Consider the following 23577-nt stretch of genomic DNA (forward strand, 5'->3'; position numbering starts at 1 on the left):
CACCAAGCTGGAGTGTTGGAAAATTGTCAAATGCAAGGATAGTCAGTGTGAACTAAGGTCCATCCTTTTTTATTTCACTGCATCTGACCTTCAGGCGGCCACAGGAGAAGTCAAACACATCCCTCACAAAGCCTGACAGCATTGCTATCATCCTCCACCCAGTGTGTCACACCTAACTGGGGTGCTCAGCATCATCATCAGGGCTCCTGTTCAGTGCTGGGTCTGGCTCTGAAAGCTGAGGCATCCATGAAAGATGACCGTAGATTCTAGATGGTTAGAAATTATTTAGAAGGTCTAGCCTGCAAATCTGATTATGGAAGTATACTTTTGCAGGACCCAGGAGAGAGAAAATAAGTTCACGTTAAAGACGAAGGGTGCCCCACGGTCAGGGCTCGTGTGAGTTCCTGGCTGCAGCCCAGGTGCGCAGGGTCACCTAAGGTGAGTCATCTGGGGCTCTGGCTCCCCAGCTGTAGAATCGGGATAATACTTCTGTTCTCACCTCAGTTTGTCTTCTCTGTTTAGATTTCAAGCTCCTCAGGGCTGTGTCTTCCTACATGTATGTACAATTCCTAGCTTAATAGAGTCATGATCCAAACTGAAGCCTCCAGGCACTCCTGTATATTATATCATTACTAATTTCACAAGAGGTTGCAATCAAATTCCTTTACCGGCAAAAAAAAAAAAAAAAAAGCATCCTAGAAAAGAATAAAGCAAGCTATTAAAAACGGAGGAACATTTTTGCTGAAGTGGAGAGAATGGTACTTTGTCCCAAAATGTATAAAATATGTATTGCAATTAAATTCTCTATTGGCAAATTGCTCTACAATTAAAAAACACAGAAGCTTGAGTGAGGCAATTAGAATAATAGTAGAGTGTTAATTATAGCTTGATGGATTCTGCACGCTGTCAGCAATTACCTTCCAAGTGTGCACTTCTGAACCGACTCCAAATCCACAAAAAGACACCGGCAGAATTAGAAAGATCTTCCTTGTTGGCATGCATTTGCCATTTTAAAATTTGTTTTCATAAATACTTTTGTAAGCTATTTAATTAGGCTTAATGAGGCTCAAGGAAGAAACATCCTCCATGCTGTACACAGACTCCTTTCTAGCAAAAGCATTGACTGGGGTAGGAGGGAGAGCACAGCTGAGCACAGCCTCGTGTCCTACCAACTCCACTCATCCCATTATTTCCAGTGCACAGTGATCTTGTGCAAACGCAGGGTGACTTGGCTCAGTTTCCAGGAGAGCTGCCTGTAGATTTCTGTTTTAGAAAGGTTATCTGAGGCTTTTGGATCTCTCTGACCCTGGGAAACCCCACGGCCGGCCTCTCAGCCTTGTCACGGGCAGGGGAGCAGCGGAGGGGCTTTGGGACAGGCACTGAGATGGCAGCTGCATGGTGCCAGGTGAGTGTCCTGCCCTGAATGGGTGAGATGGAATCACTGGGATGGAGGTCAGGGGTTGCAAGAATAGCTGAAAAGTATTAAAACGAAATCATAAAATGAATTAAAAAACTTGCTGGTCAAATTTGAAAACACTGTAAAAGAACCAAGAGCTTTTTATTTTCATGTTGCCTTCCCTACTGGGCAAGAGAAATCCGCTCCATGGAAGTGCCTTAAAATTTGCATTTCCCACATGGAAGAACTAAAGACATATTCTTTTTAATTGGCTATTTATTTGTGTAAGGCTGCACTATTTTCTATAATACATCTACCCTTCCTGCCTCAGGTTCCCTCCCCAAGGACAAGAGCTCTTGCTCTCTGTTTGCAAACAGCTTTCCAATAAATTACAGGACTAAACCTAAGCCATTCTCCTGTTTTCTCCAGTTCTTGAAGGCTAAAATAAGAGCCTAAGCCGCAATAGTGTGAATACATATTTAATTCCCATTCTGCTCCACCCCAGCCATAACAGCCTAAACCCCAAGTTTTACCTAGCGAAAGCCCCTGTCTATAAATAATCCCTATTGATTCTTCCCGGAAAGATTTAGGTCTGGCCCACATGGTGTTCAGCGTCTGCGCTGAGGGGTGTGCTTGTCATCGGGGACCCAGCGCGAGGCTCTGCCTGGCTGGGGGGAGCAGCGCTCCTGGCCACACTGCCCAGGGCACCGGTGAGCATCACCCGGGCTCAGCACACTGGGAGTTTGGTCCCCAGGAAGGTGTGGCTGGGTGGGATGGGACACCTAAAAGTCCCGCTCACCCCAGTACTGAGTGGGGAGAAGCCTTTGCAGAGATCAGGTTTTCCATTTATCGTTCATCTCGGCAATCTGATACGTTCAAAGCTGTCCCGAAGGCCAAACAGTCATGCAGGTGGACTGTCAAGAGTAAATAGAGAAGAGGGAAATGCTATGGCAGTAATAGCTAACACTGCTTCTTGCGGTGTATGGTCGAGCTTTCGGGTGGGGATGCTGAAATCATAAACCCTTCACCCTGCAGCAAGATCTTGTCCCATCAATAAACCCAGTTTGTAGATTTCGGATCACGTCATCTTCCAAACCTAAATCTTCCTCCCTCAGGTTTTCCACACTTCTTTCCCTTTTTCTGATTTCTTTCACGTATGATTTTTGTACGTATAACTTTTCAGCAGTGCACGTTGCATGTGCTGATGCCAGAAGCTGAAGTAGCCGGGAGGCGTGGGGGCTGCTCTACGGCCCCCCCACATCACTTTCAGGTCCAGCAGAAGACTTGATAGCTGCCTGTGGCAGCTGGCTGGGGAACTTAGAAGATCCCTGTGCGTTATGTCAGATGAAATTAATTGCTCCATTGATGAACCTGTGAGAAATCCAGAGGAAAAGAAGGAGAATAGGCAGGAGAAGAGGAAGTCCTCATCCAGAGTGATGGCTTCCAAAAACGTGTCTCCTCTCACTCCTTCCCCCACATCATCAAAGCTACATTTCACCACCGTGATGCTGTGGTGGAGCAGGGTCTTGCAAGGTCTTTGGTCCACAGACAGAATGCAGAAGGCCAGACTTAAAAAGCCCCAACTCTTCATCACTCTGAAGGCTGGTCTGTCATCTCCACCCCTCTTCTGTCAATTGATGGTGATGCGTCAGCATGGCGCTTCTCGGTGCTGCGGGCTCCCGCGTGTGGGCGTGGAGGGCAGACCTGGCTGAGGGCTCCTTGCGGGGCTCGGGGCTGCCCGGGCTCTGCGTCCCATGTGGGGTGGAGATGCTTCAGGCTTGGACATGGGGCTTTTACAGCCTGTGGTCCAAGCCCAGCTTGTTCGCTTGGGCTTGCCAGCAAATCCAATGTCGCACCAGGTTTCTGCTTCAGCTGACCCGCTCTGTTCTTGAGATGACACCGATCCGGGTTTGCTGCCTTTCAGGGGGTGGCATGTTTGTGCAGCCTGGGTGCCGCGCTGAGCAAACCTCCATGCAGTTCCCCTTGCATGTGCTGTTTTATATGAATTGATACGTGACTCTTGGAAGATGCGCGGTGTGATTAAAGCACCCTGCAGTGCAATGCCCCGTCTCATTACAAAAAGGAGATACGGCTCCATCCCTGCGCCAGGGAGGAACCTGCAGCAGCAGGATGGAATCTAACCAAAGGCAGCGGCAGCAGAGCTGGGCTGTGGTGAGTGTTTCTCTCCCTAAAATATTGCACCTCCAGCTCCCCACGCAACTCCTGGCATCCGGCTCGGCTGGTGCTGGGTGCGCTGAGCCCATGAAGGGCTTCATCCCCTAAGTGCTGCATGGGCCACATCCAGACCTGACCAAAGCCAGCTGGATGCTCTCCCCTGAGCTCAGGAGCAGCCTCTAAATTCAGCCTTTAGAGCGTATTGACACCCTAAGATGAATTTTGCCGGTAAGGCTGCTGCTGCAGCTATCTAATGAGTCATGCTTCGACCCGCTTTAGACTGTGTGCTCCCTTGCATCTGGTGAGTGCTGCGTTTTCAGAAATAGGGGTACGTTTTGCAAGCGGATCCCGCCTCCTGGGTTTGGTCTGAAACACGTGCAGGTATTAACCCGCTCCTGCAGTGGGCCGGTGGCAGGACACGCGTGTCCCTCGGGAGCGCGGCCCCGCAGCGGCTTCATAGCACCCGCAGGAAGGCGCGTCGGGGTGCAGGGGAGCGCCCAACCCTGGTTTTGCAGCAGATCGTCCGCACCTAAGAGAGGCAGATCTGCCTGAAGCCGCTGCCCCGCGGCGGGCGCGGCCCCTTTAAGCGGGGCAGCGCGGGGGGGCGGGGCCGCCCGCGTTCACACCTGGAGTGGGAAAGGGGGGGCGGGCCCCGGCGGCCCTGATTGACAGGCCGCCGGCATCAATGGGGCGCCGCGGCGCCGTGCTGGGAGGGGGTGCGGGGGGGCGGCTGCTGGCCAATGGCGGCGCGCGCGGGCCCGCCGGAGGGCCCCCGCCAGCCAATGGGCGGGCGCGCGGGGGGCGGCGCGGCTACATGTTGCGGTGTCGCCAACGTGGGTCCGCGGCGAGCGGCGCTGGGGGCCGGGCGGGCGGCGGCGGGGGCGGCGCGGCAGCGGCGGTCGCGGCGGCTCTGGGCGGCTCTCAGCCCTGCGGCGGCGCACCGAGGAGGGGGAGCTCCAGCGGCCGCCGGGCCGGGGCCGTGCGGCGCGAAGGAGGAGGCGTTTCCCCGCGGCGGGGACGCGGAGCCGACTCGCCCGGTGGTGCCCGCCCGCCCGCCGGTGGATGCCGGTGCCCTGAGCGCCGTGCGGCCGGCGGCCGAGGCGATGCTGCGGGCGGCGGAGCAGCGCTGAGCGCTTGCGGGGCCCGCGGCGTTACCGCTGCGCTGCGCGCCGGGGGCCGCTCCTGCCGCCTCCTCCCGCCTCGGACCTTCCCCGGTGCCGGATACAAAATGGCGGTGCCGTCACGGGCGGGCGGCGGCGGGGCGGCGGCGCTGCTGCTGCTGGGGCTGCTGGGCTCGGCCGCCGCCGGCTGCCCCGCCGGCTGTGCCTGCGGCGGGGAGGCGCTGAGCTGCGGCGGGCTGGCGCTGCCCGCCGTGCCCCGGGACCTGCCCCGCTGGCCGCGGCACGTGTGAGTACCGGGCTGGGGGATGACGGGGCCGGGGGGGTGTGGGCAGCGACGCACCGGGGCGGCTTGTGAAACAAGAATGCCCCTCTAAAGGAGCAAACCCGCAGAAGTCGGGGTTATTTTGCAAGCGAAGCGAGCTCTGCCGCCGGGTAGGCGCTGGGCTGCGCGGCGTGAAGCTGAGCCGTGATGCGGGGCGTTCGCCGCTCCCAGGCCGGGCGGGGGGGCCGGGGCTCCCGCGCTGGGTTGACTTGTCTCGGGGGACGAGGAGCCGGCAGCGGGTTTGGTCTCCGGTGATGGGATCCGCTGGAGATACGGGCCAGCTTGGGCTCCCGCATCCTTATTAGGATGTCCCTCCATCCCGCCGTCCCGACCCCCACCGCTGCTTGTTGTCACCGCTCCCCCCGGCGTTCGGAGCTGCCAGCTGGTACGGTGTGACACCCCCGGGACGCTCGCAGGCTCTTGCGGTGCTGCTGGGTCGTTTAAAAATAAACTCCCTACCCCAGGTGTTTGCCAGTAAAGGCGGCGTGGCTGGCTGCCGTTCCCTCGGTGCTTGTCCGGCTGTGGCAGTTATTAACCCGCGGTGTATCATATGGCCTGAGTGGCAGCTGAACGTATAGCCCAGCACCTGGCTGCGGGTACAGCCCTGTGGTTGGGGTTCCCCCCCCCCCCCCCCCCCCCCTCCCCGAAAGGTGTTTTAGAGTGTTCGGGTCCGTGGCCGAGCGCAGGACGGTGGGATGGCCGGGTTCTGCTCCGCTGCTGTCACAGCTGCGCTGGCCTGGTCAGGTCTGAAATAAACCTTGGGACATGTGAAGCCGGGAGGTCCCGAGGGAAAGCCAGCTCGGCTTTGACAGCTCCAGGCGTTTGGCAGTGCTGGAGGACTGGGAGTATGCACATATGTGCTCCCAGACTTATAAAATAAGTGTCCTCGGCTGTTGGCTAACCTCGGGGACATAAGGGTCCAGAAAGGGGAAAGTGTCCCGGCGCTTCTCTTGCTGGGCTTTTCTGGTCTTTGAATAGATTTATAGATTATTGAATCTATAAAACCCCTGGTTGTAATAGATACTCCTCAGCTCTGCCAGCAGAGAGAACGGTCACTGAAGTGTTGCTGGAGATCATCCAGCTCCTTATTAAGAAGAATTATTAGAGGTTTGTCAGCTTCTCCTGGTATTAGTCGGTTTTGGCTTCAGAAGTGCCTAGTTTTACACGAAATTAGCAGGTGTCGTACCCAGAGGAACGTGTGGCCTCTGCGTTAAAACCCTGACTCATCCCGTTCACCTGTCGCTCTGTGCTGTGAAGGGTCCTTCCTCCCGCCCTGGACACCTTTCAGAGCAAGCTTTTAGTTTTCTCAGCATAATTCCAGCATCCCCATGCACCTCTTAAAATAGGACAGTGTATATTTGTTCATGCAGAGAAATGCATTAATAGCCCTGTCTGAACAAATTTATTGTTGTGTTTTTTCGGGAGCACTAATACCCAGGAGTGTCTTTTTTTCATATGGAACAGATTTTTGAGTGTCTTGAGTTCAGTTTAAATTTTATTGGTGAAGTAATAGTAGGTATAAATCTCCTGCTATGGACCTGTGGGTTGTTGATCTTTTAACCACTTAGACAGAATATGGTTTGTAACTTTGTAAATTCTGAGCTAACCAAAGAATTAAAGTGGAAATTTGTGATGACTTTCATATCTGACAATGCAGAATTAAGAGTGTTTTTCCTTCTCCATAGCTAATAGAAAAAGCGGGCATTTAAGCTATTGCAGATACTTTTGTTTTTAAAGCAGTATTGTTTCTAATTGCTAAAAATCACTTAAATTGCTTATTTGAGTTTAAGGCCACAAAGCTGAAGCACGTTTTTCATGCTTGATAGGATCATAAATGCTAATTTCTGGTGTAGAGAGTTGCCAAGTCATTTTTTTAGTAGTTGCTTAATGTTCTTTATAAAAGCACCGTGTGCTGGCGAAAAGTTACCTCTGTGCAGCTATCTCCATTGCTTGTTGGGTTTTGTGTGGTTTTGTTTGTTTGTTTGTGGTTTTTTGTTGTTGTTTTTTTTAATATGTCCTCTTAAAGCCACAGAAGGCAAAGGGGGTTTAGAGTGTCCCTGGGAGCCTTAATAAGGAGCACAGCCTGGGGGTGCGGGGTAAGTTGGGATGAGAAGGGAGATGTCAGAGCTGTGCATCCCTCGTCTCCATCCCTCTGGGCATGCTACATGTCCCACCGAGGGTGTCTGCTTCCCCGGGATGATAAGCTTGGGCAGGTTTGATCGCTAATTGAAGATGAGGTAGGTCCTGTTCTCAGTGACTCGTGATGGCTGTGCTTTAACTTCGTTAAAGTGCTATTGAAAATTCCCTCCTTAGCAGTTTATCTCTTACTCCTGATGAGTGCCACAATGCTGAAGCAGTGCTCCGAGTGGGTTTTCAGTGTGTTGGAGATAAAGCTGTTGTTTGTAGGGTTGGAAATGTGGCTCGGCACACTAGGGAGGGTTCTGGAAGGGACTTTAATTGCACTGTGTATTTTGTCAACAGGACTGTCAGTGCTGAGGAAAAGCACTGGGATCTTTGGAAACTATTGTTATTTCTCTGTTGGTAGTCGAGCTCAGAGTTGTAATTTTTCTCCCTAGCTTTCAGAAGGCCTAGCTGATATGCAGAAGGGCTGTTGCACTGCAGTTACTCACAGTTAATGCAGCATGGCACAGATGTGCACTGTTTTTTTTTTCTCTTAAAAGCAACAGGCAGCTGAATGCTGCATGCCAGTTTTATTCTGCTGAGCACTTCCCGTGCAGGACTCCTTTGCAGTGTGTCTCCCTTCGAAGCTGCTGGGCATGCTTCGTGTCTTTTGGTGTTGAAGTCTGAAGCTGGTTGGTTTTTTACATCAGAGTGTAATACGTGGCGCAAACTTCAGGGCCAAGCTTAAGTATGACAAGCCAGGCGTGGGGTGCCAGCGGTGCTGGTGGTACAGTACATCCCCTTCATCCTCTGCTTCTGTCTTTCTGTGCATCTTAATTCTTGAGGAGTGGTACAAGAGAGATTTCTTCTAGGCATCATGTAGGAGAGAGAGGGCTTTTTCTTCCTTCTTAGTGACAGAGCAGTAGTATTTTGGGTACAGATTTTAATGGTGAGAAGGCTTTGGGGCTGTGGAAGTGCAGTTGGATAGTTAATTCATTGCTGGTATGGTCTGGAGGAATGGTAGTTTTTATTTTAAACAGATGTGTGGTTTTTGACCCAGATAACTAGGGGAAGTTTTTTTGGGATACTGGTTGTCTGTGCACAGGCCCTTCTGCCTCTGGATCAGTGTGTGCCTGGCATGTCTTGGAAAAGGGCAGTGTCCTCGAGTGCCCAGGAGAGCTGGGCTAAGAGCTGCTTAGGGTGTCCCAGGGAGGCTCTGGGGTTTGGTGAGTTGCCTTGAGGCACCACGTGCGTGGATGTTGGCTGTTTGCACGGTGCTGCTGCTCTCTGGAGAGAGCTGGGCAAAGCATCTGGATGCTTTGGAAAATCCTGTGGGTGCCTGTCAATGGTTTTGGGGCCTGGAAGTGGGTTTGAACTAGGAGTCAGGAGCAGCCTCTTGCTGTGCTCAAGTGCATGCACACAAAGAGATGTTGTTGAAAGCAATGAAACTGAACGTTTGTGCTCAAAATTACCTATTAACTTAAATTTCATGCTAAACTGGACTTTTAATGTGTTGGGTCTTGTTTCTCTGGTCTCACGTGTTAGGGTAGTGGCTTTGCTTGCTTGGTAGAGCAGAGTGGGGCTCTGCAGAAAACTTGCTGTGCTGCTGCCGCCATGCATGGTGCTCGTTGGAGATGGACATGAGTTGCCTGCTCCTCTGAGGATGCAGGGAAGGCAGTGGGGGGGCCTCTCCTGCTGACGGTGCTGGGAGGGGGAGAGTGCTGTTGGCAGTTTCTCGCCTGCATGTCCTACTTCCAGCCCTGCTGAAATAATGGAACAAAGATTAAGTAATCGTCACCCTGGGCTCGTGGCGCTTGGCCCCGTGCAGCTGTGGAGCCCTCGCGGTGTGCCGGCTGCCCGGGGGGCCGCTGGGCTTGGAAGGATGGCTTAGGAGAGAGGGATGTGGGTTGGTGCAGGTGGCTGGTCCCCCTCCCCCCTGTTGGGAAAAGGGAATGGAAACCCAGAGAAATTCTGCAGAGCCAGCAGCTCCCTCTTGGGTGGTGGTCCACGGAAGGTTTCCCACTCAAGCGGGACAGTACTGGAACTGGTGGTGCTTGTAAAAGAAATCCTGCTTGGCTTGCAATGACACACTTGCTCGGTGCTTCCTGGAGCATCATCCTCAGCGGTGGCCCTGCTCGGGGAAGGTCTTCAGCCCCACGGCTGCGGGATGGCTCTGCACCCAGTGGACTTGCAGCTGCTGCTCTGGAGCTTGGCCCCGGTGGGGTAACAGTCTCTCCTTGCGAAGCTGTGCCTCTCCAGGCCTGCTGCTTATGCACAAATAAATATACACGCACTTGCAAATAAAACCACCCTTCCTGTGTGAACGTGTGTCAGTGGATTCGCTGACCACCCTCAGCATGCCGCGATATTTATTGGTGCTTACTGGAGAACAGCAGTTAACAGCAAGCCCTTAGCAACTGCTGTCTGATCTTCTCTCCTTAATCCCTGATTTGAGCCACAGCTGGGGCAGAAATTATCTCTGTCAGACTAGGATTAGAAGTACGTGTGAGATTCATGATGAAGCCTGAATGGGATAAAATAATCCCCACCAAGAAGCTTTTCTGGCTCTTGCAGAAGCTTCAAGTGAAAGGCTTTAGGACCCCCTCAGCCTCCTGCATATTCCTCTCTCCTTTTGAGAAACTTCATGGCATTTAATCACTTCGTGGCTTTTCCTCTCTACAGTGACTGCAATTTGAAACGCAGGGGTCCCATACAAAAGGAGCAAGTGCTCAATGGGCTGTGTTAATATTCAGTGCCATTTACAATGGGTGCAGTTTGAAAAGGGGAGAATGGATGGTCTGGGAGCTGGGGGAGGAGGAGCCGCAGAGGGAAAATTCCCAGGGCAGGGGAACGAGCATCTCAGTAGGCAGCCGAAAAACCAAACACACCATCAATTGTTCTCTAGGAAAATCAACCATTATGATGTGTTATATACAGCTTAATATTTTTTTTTTTTCTTTGCTCGTGCAAACTTCTTTACAGTTCTGTGGAAGTAAGGTTTGGGGTTGCTGAGCCTTGCAGGACTTCCTCCTTGGAGTTTAAGGGATGAAGGAGCAAACGTGAGGTTGATTGCCTTCCCAGCTTGCTGGCATCAAAAGGCTAAAGGTGGCAAACAGATATGTTTGGGAGCCCAGACACTTCAACAAAGCACTTCAGGTACTTAAATGCTTCCTTGAGCATGGGTGAGATTTCACCTCCCTGCTGAAAGTGAAACTGGTGCTGGAGTCTTGCCTTTGATGGGGATTTAGGCAGATGCAGAAAGAAGCACTTCCCTTCAATCAGCTTGAGGGCAGTCCTGGAGCGCTGGAAGGATGCTCCCCAGCGTGTGGCTTCAGCAGTGTGCTGGAAGGATTCAGGGTGGCTTCGTGTTGAGGTAGTGCCCCAGGTGCTGGAGAAACACCTTCCTGACTCTGTGCATACACCTGGGCTCATGAACAGAAGCGCAACTCCCACTGGCTCTGCAGGGCAGCTGGGCATTGCGGAGTGCCAGGAGGCCCTGGCCGTGCCCAGGCAGTGCCTGCCTTTGGTTCCTGGTTGCTTTGGTCTCCTGAAGAGGGGTTAAAGTTGTATCTGGAAGTCCGAGTGGCTGCAAAATGGGATGATGGCTTTGATTCCTCAGTAGCCAGCTCTGAGAACTTGTGGATTGTCCCAGACTTTGTCAGCTGTACCCAGCAACTCTCAGGGCTGCAGGGTTTTTAATTGATCTTGTTGTCTGCCCCTGGAGGCACCTTGGATTGAGTTAGCTCAGCTCATCAGCTTTTAACGTAATCATTTTGTGCTGCTAACCTAATCACCTGGTGTGACTCCCTTGTTTTGCGGTGTGGGGCTGGATGGGGTCATGTGGATGAATGGAGTAGAGATAACTTAGGCTAATGCTGCTGGGAAGGGCTGTCTGTAGAAAATCCAGGCTCAGGGTTCATCAGCCCTGCAGGACCAGGACTCTTTCAGGGCGAGATCGTGGCTTTGGTGAATAACAGTGAATAGAGCCCCTTGGTCTGGGTTGTGGTTTCATGCAAGCCTGGGAGGCTGGGCATCCACTAGCAGCTCTCCTCTGAGGTCCCTTGCTAGCTTTTAGGGGCACGTGAAGCAAGGGGCAGAGCATGAGGCTGTAGGAAGAAACAAAGGGCAAATAAACCCTATTTCCCGGTATGTCTAGCTATTTAGTGATGTACTATGAGGTTTTTTTTTCCTTTCATGCATAGGGGCCCAGGATGCCGTTGTGTTAGTGCACAACACAGAATACCTAGTATTATTGTAGCTGAGTCATCCATTAATAGTTAACCAAGTCCTGCAATGCAACCCAAGTCCTTCAGCCCCAGCCCCTTCCAGTATCAGAGCAGGACCAAAACATATGTGATATGTTACGCTCCTTCATTACACTTTCAGCACGTTGTCTCTCAAGCCACAACCGTGTAATTTTGGAGAAGTCTAGAAGCAGGCCTTGCTATTTTGGGGGCACCTTTCAAGACCTGAAGATGTGTCTCATCCAATTCCAGGAGCATGGTTCACTGTTGTATGGCTGCATTTGTAGTTGAAGTAAGAACTGAAGGATGGGTCTCAAACTGTAGCCATCTCCCTGGTTTTTATTAATGTTAACTATGCTGGACGTGCAGGCAAGGCGGTTGGTTATGTGCACTTGTCATGGCAGTTTCGTAGTTTGCTGCAGTGGCTTTGCATGGGTTCCAGCAGAGCAAATATCAGAGGCCCTTTACAGTTGAACAGCTTCACACAGAGCTACAGATTTATAAAACGTATACTCCAGTGTCATGTACAAGTTGCACTTAAAAATGCATTAGCTGTCTAAAGCTTTGTGTGCAAGAGAATTTGTCTTTTTTTTTTTCTTAAGGAGAGAGGTAAGTAGTCTTACTATTGCTGCTCATAATGAGCAGCAACTTTTATTTGTGGATTTTCTTTTGATGTCTTTTTTTGGACCCCCTGGGGCAATGTCATCAATTCTGGAAATCTGCAGAGGTGCAGTCTTAAACACATTTATTGTAAAGCCTGCTGTCCTATACAGGCTGTGTATTGCAGATGTTTCCCTTTTGTTGAAGATACCTGGTTTTTAGATGAATCCTTTCAGATTAGAAAACACACCCCTTTAGTTCTGTGGAAATTTGGCTATGAAATCTTGAAATAAGACGCTTTTTTCCTGGACTGGCACTTCCAGCTGGCAGGTTTTTTTTCTCCCTGCAGAAAGGCAGGACAAGCCTTCAGGTGCAAGAAGGAAATGAGAGATGCAAAATGCCAAGTCAGGGCTGTGCTGGTTCCCTCTCCCCACACATAAGGACATGGATCCATCGTCACCACTGATGTGTCTGTCTCTCCCTGGTTGCCCAAAGCTTGTGCTTTTGGGATGGGCACCTGCCAGGATGGGACTGTGTTGTCTTGTGGTGCTGTGAATATTTCTGCACTGGAGAATTTGCCATCAACACCAGCTGCTTAGTGACCCTCTCTGCAAATACTGCCCTGCAAGTTCAAAACACGTTTTGCCTAGCCGGTGTAGACGGGGCTGTTTTATAACTGCACTTAAAGTCTGTTTTAGCCTGCTGCGTGCCAATATAAACACAAGTTTTCTGTTATCTATCATCTAAAAAATACTTCTAAAAAGTGACGGCTGGCCAGCGAGCCAGTGCTGGCGGTGTGTGCAGCGGTGCTGGGCTAGTGCTGTTGGATCACCAGTACAGATGGGTGCTGGGGTTGAAGGTGTTGGACAGCATGTGCCCAGGGCTTGGTGGAGGATATTCAGATGGAGATGGCAGGTTTTCTGGGCATTGTCTTCTGGTTGCCTTTAGGGATGTGTTGCTGGAGGTGTCCCGGGTGCATAGGTGCCCCGTCAGTGGGGCTTGATGTGGGTGATGTCCCCATAGGAGTGGGGTGGTGGAGGCCTTATGGATGGGGGAGCTGCTGGTCTGTGGATTGTATCATGGGTAATAAAATGGCTGTTGTAGGAAACAGCCTGGCTGGAGGCCCTGTGAAAAATCACCCCCTAAATGTGTTCCAGTTGTCCAAACACTGGTGCCTCTCCTTCCTCCACTGTAGTGTGGGGGGAGGCTGGAGCTAGCTCTCCACCACCGCTGCCTGGGGAGCAGCCCTGAGCAGCCTTGGCTTGCTTTTTACTGTGTCTCAGTCAGCTGCGGTCCACCCAGGTTCAAGAGCTGTGGAAAAATCACCAGAAGGCTTCCTTTAGCACAGACCTAAAAAATATCCTCTAGCAGTCTGGACAGCATGGGCTGTCCCTGCAGCAGCCCGGTTTATGAGCAGGCAACCTGGATTTGGCTCTTCCCCAGCACAAGGTGGTCGCTTTGAGTTGGAGCTGGAGGCTGCGTGGAGCCTGGGGAATTCCTCCTTTCTCACTGGGCTTTGCAGCCCCAAGGGGATGTGGGGATGGGGAGTGCTTGTGGCCCATGTCAGCAGTGACTTCGGTCACTTGCAAAGGGTGAGGAGGTATCTCATGATGATCTGGGTGGCACCTGGATGTTTCCCCACCCTCTTCCCCTTCTCTCATCCCCAGTTACTTCATTGGTCCCACACCTGTCTGGTGATGGCATGGGCAATGCAGACATGCCCAGTGCTGATGGCATGGGGCGGTTGGCTGGTGCTCGTCCCTTTGCTGCCTGTGGTCTGGCTGTGCTGGTGAGCCAGGAGGGCATCCCGTGCTCTGTTTGTCTGTAACTCGCCATAAACCTTTGTCCCCTGGTGAACCAGGGGGCAGAGTTGCATCCACACTTGTGTTTCATTTGTTTTGGCAAAATGGGGAGACTTGTCCTGGTCTTAGGAGATTTAAACAATGTTTTATTTTGAAAGGTGTCATAATACTTTCCACTTTTCCTTTGCTAAGCATATTTTTTGCTGTTCCTGTCTATGCTGGTCTATAAACAACTCTGTTCCTCCTTTTTCCTCCTTAAACAAGTCTTTTAAGTCAGAATTCTTGGCTTTCAAACACCTTTGGATCATTTCTGGAGTAGGGCGCTTTACCCAGGTTTGCTGAGAAGGGAGGCTGTGCGATGGTGCCGGTGTCTTTTCTCTCCCCCCAGAACTTTTGATGCTGTTGTCAAACTTCAGTTTGAGAAGTGAAGTCAAACTTGAAATGCCTACCTCTCCCCTAGGCAGCAGGCTGGGCAGAGTGGCTGTATCCCCACTGAGGGAAGGGAAGCAGTGTGAGATTATCCTATATGAGACATCAAAGAATCTCCATGGGGGAGAGCAGTGCCATTAAATGATCCCCGCAGGAGAAGTGTCTAATGGAGGCCCAGCTGTGAGATGTGGCACTGCCGAGCACCGTGCTTCCTTCTGCTCGGAGGTCAGTGAAGAAGGGGTTCAGAGTTGTGCTGGGATGGTGCTGGCACTAGCTGATGGCCGTAGGTGGGAGCGGAGGGCTTGGTGCTGGGTTACCCTGTGCGTTGTTCCTGCAAGCAGGGGATGCGGTGGGAGGCAACACCTGAATTCTGGCCTCTTTGAGGACCAGTGTTGTCATTTTTCTGCTTATAAAGTGGTAGCACACATGTGGTGGGGGCGTCTCAACCAAAGCAGCAAGCCCTTCTGACTGCCATGGCCCCAGCTGGGAATCTGTTCTGGTGAGTTGCTGCTCCTCTCTCTGAGCAGAGTTTCCAGGAAGATGTCTTCGTGGCCTGATGGGTGTTGAGCAATCTGCTGCGGGTGGGAAGCAGTGGCACTGGTGCCTGAATTTCTGCTCCCTGGCAGCACTGCGGCAGGGCAGGGACGGCTGCCCGGGGCTCTGGCTGCTCTCGGGGTCTGGGCTTTGTAGCAGGAGTGGGGAGAAGGCAGAGCCATGCAGCTGGGCAGCATCCTTGGGAGATGCCAAATCGCGGCTGAAGCTGTTTACTACAGCATTTCTGTCTCATGGTTCCTAGCACTTGTGTCTCAAGTGCTACCACTTTGTGGTCTGCTTAACAGGAGCCTGACAAGCTGTCCTTTCAGCTGGCAGGGACGCTGGGGCTATGCTGCATCCCTCTGCATGTTTCCCAGGCTTGCTCCAGCTCCCTTTCCTTGTGGTTTTTTTTTTTTGTTTTGGGGTGGTTTTTTTTTTTGTTTGGTTAGTTTTTTTTCCCTGGACTGAACAAGCTTTTTCCTGACACCTTCCCTGCGTGCCCCTTGCCCACCCCATCCTCAGGTGAGGGTCCCTGCGGGCAGCCCTGGTGCTGCCAATGGGCCGGTGGTGTGCGCGGGCTGCTGGCCCCGCTCCGGTTACTGCTTGTTTACTTTGTTTGCTTCACTTTCCAGCTGTGAATACTTGAGCCAGCTCGAAGGCGAGGTTTTCAAGCACCCTGTGTGCAAGTCGTAATGCCAGCATGGGGCTTGCTGGGGAACAGGCTGTGCGTGATTAAGCCGTTTAGGCTTGTCGTAAATTTTTTTTTAAAGGCAAAACAACACAAATCCACCTTTTTTGGGGAGGAGGAGGTGGCAGCTGAACACTTCGGGGGCTGCGTGTGAATTCATGTTGCTTTGTTTGTGAGAGGCATGGCTAAAAGAAGACGAATTCAGCACAGACTTACGGGCCTGCACATTTGGAAACAAAATGGGGAAGTTTCCCTGTCCAACAATTTCCAATTGCTTCCTCTATGGTTTCCTGAGTAATTCTGACCGCTGGTTATAAAACAGTCTGCCTTGCCGTTGCAGGATGCATCATCCCTCGGATCTCCCTTTGGCCCATCGTCTCCCCGGGCAGCTTCGTCCCCTCCCTTCGGGCTCCCTGTGCTGTTTGCAGCTGGTGGCAGGAAAATTTCCGACCCCCGGGAAGTCAGCTTCTTGACACTGCTGTGTGATAGACAATGACAGCAACAGCCCTTGTGGGACTGGGGTGGGATTGGGAGTGGATGGAAAATGCGCCTTGAAATGTTCTGGAGAGGTTATGGTCTGTTGCAGCTGAAATGCCTTTTGATGGTTTTCCTGCTTTTTAGGTTTGAAATGCAGAACCCTGCTTGGCTCATTCGGATGGCTTTGGAGCTGCCTGGCTGCACCTACCCGGAGGAGCAGAGTCGGTCCTTCTCCTGGTGCTCCCGTGGTGTGGGAGAGGGGGTTGCAGGATGCCGGTTTAGCTCTGGGTCCACAGAAAGCAAAGGCAGAGGACGAGCCGGGAAGGAGCCCTCCAGCACCGCTCCCTCTGCCAGCCCTTCAGTTCTGGCTCCTTTGTGTTCCCTGTGGCCACCTCCACCAAGGGCTTTTGAGCCAAGGTGAACCAGCCATATCCCCTCTAGGTGTGTGTGTAATACCTGCTGGTTTTTTGGGGCCAATATGTGACTGTTTAACCCATGCCTAGACTGCTGTAGGGGTTGCTTCCCACCCTTAGCGTGCATTCGGCCTGGTGCCGTGATGCTGGTGTCCCACAGCCTGGCAACTGGGAGCTGAAGGCATGCCTCCAGCCCTCATCTTGGGATGTCTGTTGGGACTCGTTGGGGAGCCAGGCAGAAATAAGTGACAAGCTGATGTGGCAGCAGCGTTGTTGCCGCAGGATTTGGGCCTTGTTTTGGCAGCTGCCAGCAGGTTGCTGTCTTGGGCAAGGCTCCTCACCCTGAAAAAGGTCCTGTAATTAAAGTGGTAAAGATCTCTCACCTAATGTAAGCCTATAAATAAATATATTGGGCTTTATGGATAAGCTGGAGATCTAGTTTTCTCAGTTTTGTGGAATGCAGTGGATATTTCTGGAGGACAGCTCAAGTATTGTCCCGGGAGCCGTGCAAACAGGAGATCAAGTGCATGTTTGCCCTTGGGTGCTGGTGGATGGGGAGATGTTGGGAAGTGGGTGGATCCTGTCTGGGGAGAAGAGGCTCTCTGCCCAGAGCTCTTTCACAGCATGATTGTGTCTGTAAAGGCCAAGAAAACTTGATCTGAAAGTCTGTTTTATTTATTCATTCCTAACTCCAGCCCTGCTTTGAGGGGAGCACATGGAGGCCATCAGCCTCGCTAGGCACGTGGGCTGTCCTGGCACAGCCGTGTCCCTGCGCTGGAAAAGCGTGTTTGGGGTGATACTTGAAATGCAGCAGCAAACCCACACTTCCTTCACAGTTTTGACTCTTGCATTTTTCATCTTGGGCAGACTTGAAAGTTTTCTGCAGCATTCAAGAGAACATTTTGGTTTCCCTTTGCCCACATGTCAGCATTCCTGAACAAAGCAGCCTCAAGATTTGTGGAACAGATTCTTGAAATTCTGCAAATGTTTAAAGCCAGAAGATGTTCCAGAAACTGCCTGACCTAACAAAAAGGGTTGGTAGGACTTGGGCACGGCTTGGGGAAAATAAGAAAGGCATTTTTATCCCTCTTTAAATGAAGATCATTCCGATCAAAACCACCATCCCTGGTCTTGGGAGCTGTTGCTCTCTGCCACCTTGTTGCTGTTAAACCACAGCTGTGCTTATTTGAACAAACCCGGTAAAGCTATGCTTTTTAAAACAGGGTTTGTTGCCCCGCTCTTGCACCGACTTCCCTGGTGATCCTGGCATCGTTTTTCAAGGGTAGGTCTGAAAAGGGGGTTAGATATTTAACGATGGACTTGGGTGAAAGGGGAGCAAGGGTGTATGGCAGCTCGTGTACCTGCAGGCACCACAAACACGCTTATGCCTGCGGGGATGTTCTCCTGCACGTGGCCAGAGGTGATTCAGTCTTGTGGTCGCTCCATAGTTTGCATCCCACAGCACCTGTGTGTTGCTGTCCTGGTCTGCTGTGGATGGTCCAAACGTACATTCACGATGAGTTGTTGTAGAAGAGCTCAGTGGGAGCTGCTGCTTTTGCCCAGAAATATGAAAGTGCTGCCTCTGTCCTGGGGCTGTGTGGCCAGCAGTGGCATTTTGGATGGGGAATGGGATGGCAAGCTTCGCTCGCTGCCTGCCCAATTTAACCGTGCTTTTGCTGGGCTTGGGGTTTAGGCGTTGGATGTCTCTTCCCATGAGTGTTTTATTCCAGGTGTGAGTGACTGGGAAGGGGATGCGGTGTTACACCACTCAGGGCAGTGTTAAGGGGTGTTGGGAGGCAGGAAGGTTCCTGTGTCTGGGACCCATGGCCCACGTATCTCAGAACCTTGTTTCTGAAGGTGAAAAAAGCAACCCCAATGCAGCCCCATTGCTGTTTGGACCCAAATAGGGGTTTTGGTTTGGGTGTTCTGGTTTTGCTAGCACATTTTGGTTGTGTCGGGGGATTGTGGTGTTAACATTTTCTCCTCAGAGAAGAGGTTTGACTGGGACCAAAATTGCTGGTTGATTCCCCTTTTTGCCCTCCCCCCTCTTCCCGTTGAAGTCAAGAACTACTTCAAAGGCTTAGATGTGTTGGTGCCAGATGCCACGCAGATATTGTTAGAAGAATCTGAAATATAATAGAAAACAAACCTTTGTTCAGCCAGGCATATCTGACTGGCTGTAGGCTTTCACTCATGACAGAGATGGGTGCTCAGCCTCTTCTGCTAGATTTGGTGTCTACACACTTGTGGCAGATGAATCGTCTGAATTCTCTTTCCTCTGGCAAATGTGAAATCCATAAAGTGCGTATTTTAGGGAGATTTTTTTTCCTACCTAGGAAATCATGTGACACTCAAGAGCTACCAGCATATTTCTGGAATTAATTGCAGTAATAAAATACATCAGATTGATCTTGGCAGTCTGATTTTGGTAGAGATGCTCCAAGTCCAGGTTCTTCTGTTTGGCAAACACAGAGTTGTCCCATTTCCTTTTAAGACTTTTTTCTTTTTTTTTTTTTTTTCTTCCTTGTGTGAGATACAGGATATTGTTTGATGTATGAAGCATGGATAAGACAATGTCAGCATTTATTTTAGTTTTGTTTGGTGTGAAAGCAGAGGCTGGTGTTAGTTCTCTTGGTGAAGCCCATGAGGCTGGAGGCTCTGGAAGGAGCCCATAGGCTTCAGGTGCTTTGCACGTAGCAGCTCTCACTTGCCTGATGCAGAGTACGAGCTGTTTGTAAACTGAATCTCACAGGGTGTGAAAACATGGTATGTGTTTGCAAGACACACAGTGTATTTTAGGTTCCTGTTTCTTGTAGTCGTTTCCTATATATATTTAGAAGAGTGCGCCAGGTCTGTCCTGCATCAGAATTTGAACTCCTCCTGCACACATTAATGCAGAGTATTGCCCTGGGACTCGGGTGCTACCGTGTTATGCACATACTTTGCATGACTGCTTGGACGTCATCTTTTCCCTTCTTGCTGCGGGTACTTGGATTGGGCCCTCCTTAGCACTGGGATGATGGTCTGAGAGATGCTAAAACCATGAGTACAGCCAAGAGTAGGGAAGCACAGCAGAGTGCTGGGAGCTGGCTTCCTCATGGAGATTACTCCTGTAGCTTAACTTGGAGAAATGGGTCCCTCTGAAATGGAATAGGTCCTTTAGCTGCCTGAGGGTTGCTGAATTTGGTGTTTCTTTTCCTTTTAATATGCCTCCCCTACCAAAAGCACTAGCATCGTTGCATATGGCTGCCTGTCTGTTGTTTATTATCTCTGTTACACTGTGGTTAGTGCTCACACATGATATTTCTTTGGTTTCAGTACAGACTGAGCGGGTTGTCCGCCACTGGATCCAAAAAATGTAAACTATTTATAAATGAAAAATACTCTTCAGTTTTAAAGTGCTGCGTTGTCCCCTCTCCCTCCAGCATGTGCACATTTGGCTGATCTCATGTAATCCCACTGATGTAAATCCAGATCTCTAACAATTTATGGGACTGGGGGCCGCCTGGAGAAATTTTCAGGTGACCTTGTGCTCATGGGGGGAGAACACAAAGCAACAGTGATAAAAAGTAATGGAAAAATGTTATTTGGCTGTGTTGCATTCAGTGCAGATATGGGCCCAAACTCAGATAAACCTTCCTTCAGAGTTCAGGGATTCTTGATTTTCATTTTCCAGTTGGGCTCATCTCCATCATAAGCAACTCTTGAAAAATTGGGACAGAAAATAATTAATGTGGCTTAAAATGACCTGAAACAACTAGAGTGCTTTTTTTAGTACTCCTTACAATTAAACTCTGTTTGCTCTGCCTTTTGAGCATGTACTTAGTTTTATATTGAACTAACAGCCTGTGTTTAGTCTCCCAGGGAAGAAAAATAAGACGGGATTTAATAATATATTAAGGGAGGCTGGAGTAAGTTTTCTGTGCCTGTTTGGAAAGCGGGGTGGGAGGTGATGGTGGGTGGGCTGGGGGGACAGGCTGGACCGGAGACTGAAATGGTCAAGCCGGAGGCCAGGAGCAGAGGAGGCTGTGAAGTATACACACACATATAACAAGTGTTTAATTGAGGAGCTTGTTAGCCAACAGCTGATGGCTTGTTTTTGTAGAGAAAACCAGGGACTTAAGCTGAGTTTGTTTCCTGGTTGGGATGAGTGTTGTACATGGATGGTTTAGGATTGCTGGGACATTGATGGAGCTGGTAGGAGTGAGGGGTGTGCAGACCAGAGCTGTTCAGAAAGTGCTCCCGAAAGAGCAGAAGTTACTTTGATCTATGGTGACGTGGTTTTCCATGCAACGATGGTGACATTGAACGAGGCAGGGCTGTCGTGCTTCCTGCTCAGATCTGGAAGATTGGAGGATAACTGAAAAAACAGGTGGGATTTTTTGGGGGAGAGTGTTCATAGCCTCCCAGGTAGCCATCATTCAAACGAAAATGCTGGAAACTTTCTCATTGCCAGTGCATTTAGGCAGCCTTTGCTGTATAGCTATGACTAGTCAGTCTGTAAATTGTGCAAAAAATTAGTATTGTAGCTGGTGCATGAAGGAGTGAAGCGTAACGAGTAAATTCAGTATAGTTTCCAAGTTTCCTCTGGACACAATTTGCATTGATAGCAATAATCCCTTGTTCTGTAAAACCCAATTGGTAATAACTTTTGAGGTTTGTGTTTGTTTTTTCTTTTGAGTGTTTAGGAGCACCTAAACACATTTGCACTTCTGTCCCTCACAAGACAGCAACGGCTGGAAAAGGCTGTTACAGTCTAGCTGGGACTGTGGAATGAAGCCTTTAATGTACTGATTGCATATTAATGAACAGCCAAGCAGGCGGGACGGTGCCAAAAAGCAGAGAGTGAGAAAGCCAACAATATCAGCGTGAACTTTGCACTCTGGGAAGTGTGAAGTGATGTTGGTGAAAGGAGTTTATTGCACAAGTGGAACACTGTGGTCCTCTTTGATGCCCAAATTTCTGTGCTAGTAAACCGAGGCAGAATAATTGGTCGGTGGAGCTCGGTGGGTTTCTGTTAACCTGTTCTGCGCCCCTTGAAATGCTCCCCACTCTCAAGTGTGTTTTGGCGGTGTGGGTGCTCGCTCGCTCGGGTTTGGCGTGCTGTGGCTGGCATGGGAAGCTGGAATACCTCTCGGAGCGCATGGAGTTACCGTCCACATCTGGTTTGTATCACCTTCAGTGGGTTTTACTGCAAGCTGTAGCGCTCCATCTGCACCCTTCTTGCCCAGTTCTGTCCCACAGCATCAGGCAAGCGAAATTCCAGCCTGGAAAAAGCTACAAAATTGGGCCGATGTATGAATTAATATAATGGCTACTGATAGTGGTATGCTTTTCCTGGTATTTAGTAGAAATTGGATATCTTGGCTCTTACCTCTTCATTAGCTAGGTTTCTGAATCCCCAGCTCATTACCAAGTCCGTGGGATGTGTTGTGTGTGTTATTTTTTTTTAAGGGCTCCCTGCCTGCCTCCTGCAGAGGCTTCACTGCAGAGCCCCAGACCTGCCGTGGGTGAATGCCAGTGGTGGCACGTCCCCACGGGGCGCTCAGGGACAGACCAGCACTCGCACGTGGTGGTTTGTCAATCGTCTCGATTATGTATTTCTGCTCTGCAGCTCCCTCCAGGAATGTGCAGTATTCGGCGCGGGGGCTTGTGTCCGCTGTGCAGCTGGGGACTTTTCCATCAGGAACATTGGGAGTATTTAAGATGATCTTGCAAATATTTTTATTTTTTTTTTAATTGGCCCTGGGCCAAATTTTGCTTGTCTCTGATGCATAAAGTGGGTTTGAAAAAATGTTGTTGTTTCTCCCTCTCCCCCCATTTAAACATTTCAGGAATGTCAAGTCTTGTCAGCCTTGGCTTTACTGGGGAAAAAAAAAAAATCCCTTGAGGAGCTTGGAGATGTGTTTTTTATGTGATCTCAAAACCCTGAGGGAAGGTACAGGAGGGCGGGAAAGAGCAGGTCATTAACAAAAGCTTCCTTTATCCCAAATTTTAACGAGGCATTGCCATTAAATAGTGGCAACCACACAAAAATTCAACCAACCTGCCTTGGTTCTCCGATGTTCAGCCCCTCCGTTTATCCCATGCTCTCACTTTGCTGGTTCCCCGCTATGGCTCCTGCTGTGTTTTTTCGAGGCAGATAAACCCCAAATTTGTAATGTAAACCTGTTTGGACATACCAATGGATTAAGAGAAGACTTCATCAAATCTTCTGCTACAGTTACTCATAATCGCCAGTAATCTGCATGGAAACAGGCACACGAAGTCTGGGTTCCTGAGGATTTCTGTCTCCAAGGCTGTCTAACATTGTAATTGATTTCTGCAGAGTATTCCTGTTATCTCTGCACTGGGTTTTAGTATCACCTTCCTTCCCCACCTTGGCTGTCCACGGTGTATTTTAGGCGTGTGTGTGGCTGCCCGTTTACCATAGCAATGGGCCCAGGTGATCCAAAGCCAAGGGCAAAGGCTGTGCTGGCCCCTGGCCACTGTCCCTCCCCTGCTGCCCCGCTCTGCAGCCCGGAGCTCACTCGCCCTTCCCACCCCTCTGGATTCATCTCAGTTTTAGACTGTTTGGGATGAGGATGCGTGTCTGCAGCTTTGTCTTCCTTGGGAGCAAGGCTATGAACAAACTTCCCCCAATTCCTTGTTTTTTCTGTGATAAACAGATTTGGTGGCTTCAGTGCATTTATCCTCTCTTAGGGGGGTGATGCTTGGGTTTTCACAGAGCCCCTCTCCCGCATCCTGGGCGTTTTTGTGGAAGGCTGCAGTGGATACCTGCACCCCCCCCCCCAGCTTTCCTCTCACTTCTCCCAGTGCAACGGGGCCAGTGTGCCCCATCACCACCACCAGCCCCCCCAGGGATGCTTTGGGGGGGCTGCTGGAGGCGGTGGGGAGCGTGCCGAGCTGTCAGAGCTGGTGGCTACACCTCAGCCCCATGCCTGCCGCCTGGATGGACTTTGGAGCCGAGCTCTGGACAAGCGGGGTGGGGGAAACCCAGAAGAAGAAGGAGGAAATGTTTGTTTAATTCCTGACGTAGTGTAAGGTTCAGAGCGATCAGATTGTGAAACAGCACGGAGCAGAGAATCGCTTTGCCTGCGGTTTGCAGATAACATGTGCAGAACAGGCAGCCAACGTGGGGCTTGAGCTGCAGCAGCCGGGGGGCGGGGAAGGCTAGGGGGTTTATTTGTTTGTGCAGTTTGTTTTTAATTTAAATAACCTTTATAATCCCCCCTCCCTCTGAATAGTAAGTGAT

General features: G+C 50.7%; 1 protein-coding gene across 1 annotated transcript in view; it reads left to right on the top strand.

The window, feature by feature from the left end:
* The first annotated feature begins 4675 nt into the window (after nucleotides 1-4675).
* LRIG1 (leucine rich repeats and immunoglobulin like domains 1) overlaps nucleotides 4676-23577 on the top strand; it is a 94144-nt gene continuing 75242 nt past the window's right edge. Inside the window, exon 1 of the mRNA XM_040593578.1 lies at nucleotides 4676-4978. Coding sequence (XP_040449512.1) covers nucleotides 4800-4978 — 179 coding nt within the window. The 5' untranslated portion in view covers nucleotides 4676-4799. The remainder of the gene's footprint in view (nucleotides 4979-23577) is intronic.

This window comes from Falco naumanni, chromosome 4, assembly GCF_017639655.2.
Source record: "Falco naumanni isolate bFalNau1 chromosome 4, bFalNau1.pat, whole genome shotgun sequence".
NCBI classification, from domain to species: Eukaryota; Metazoa; Chordata; class Aves; order Falconiformes; family Falconidae; genus Falco; species Falco naumanni.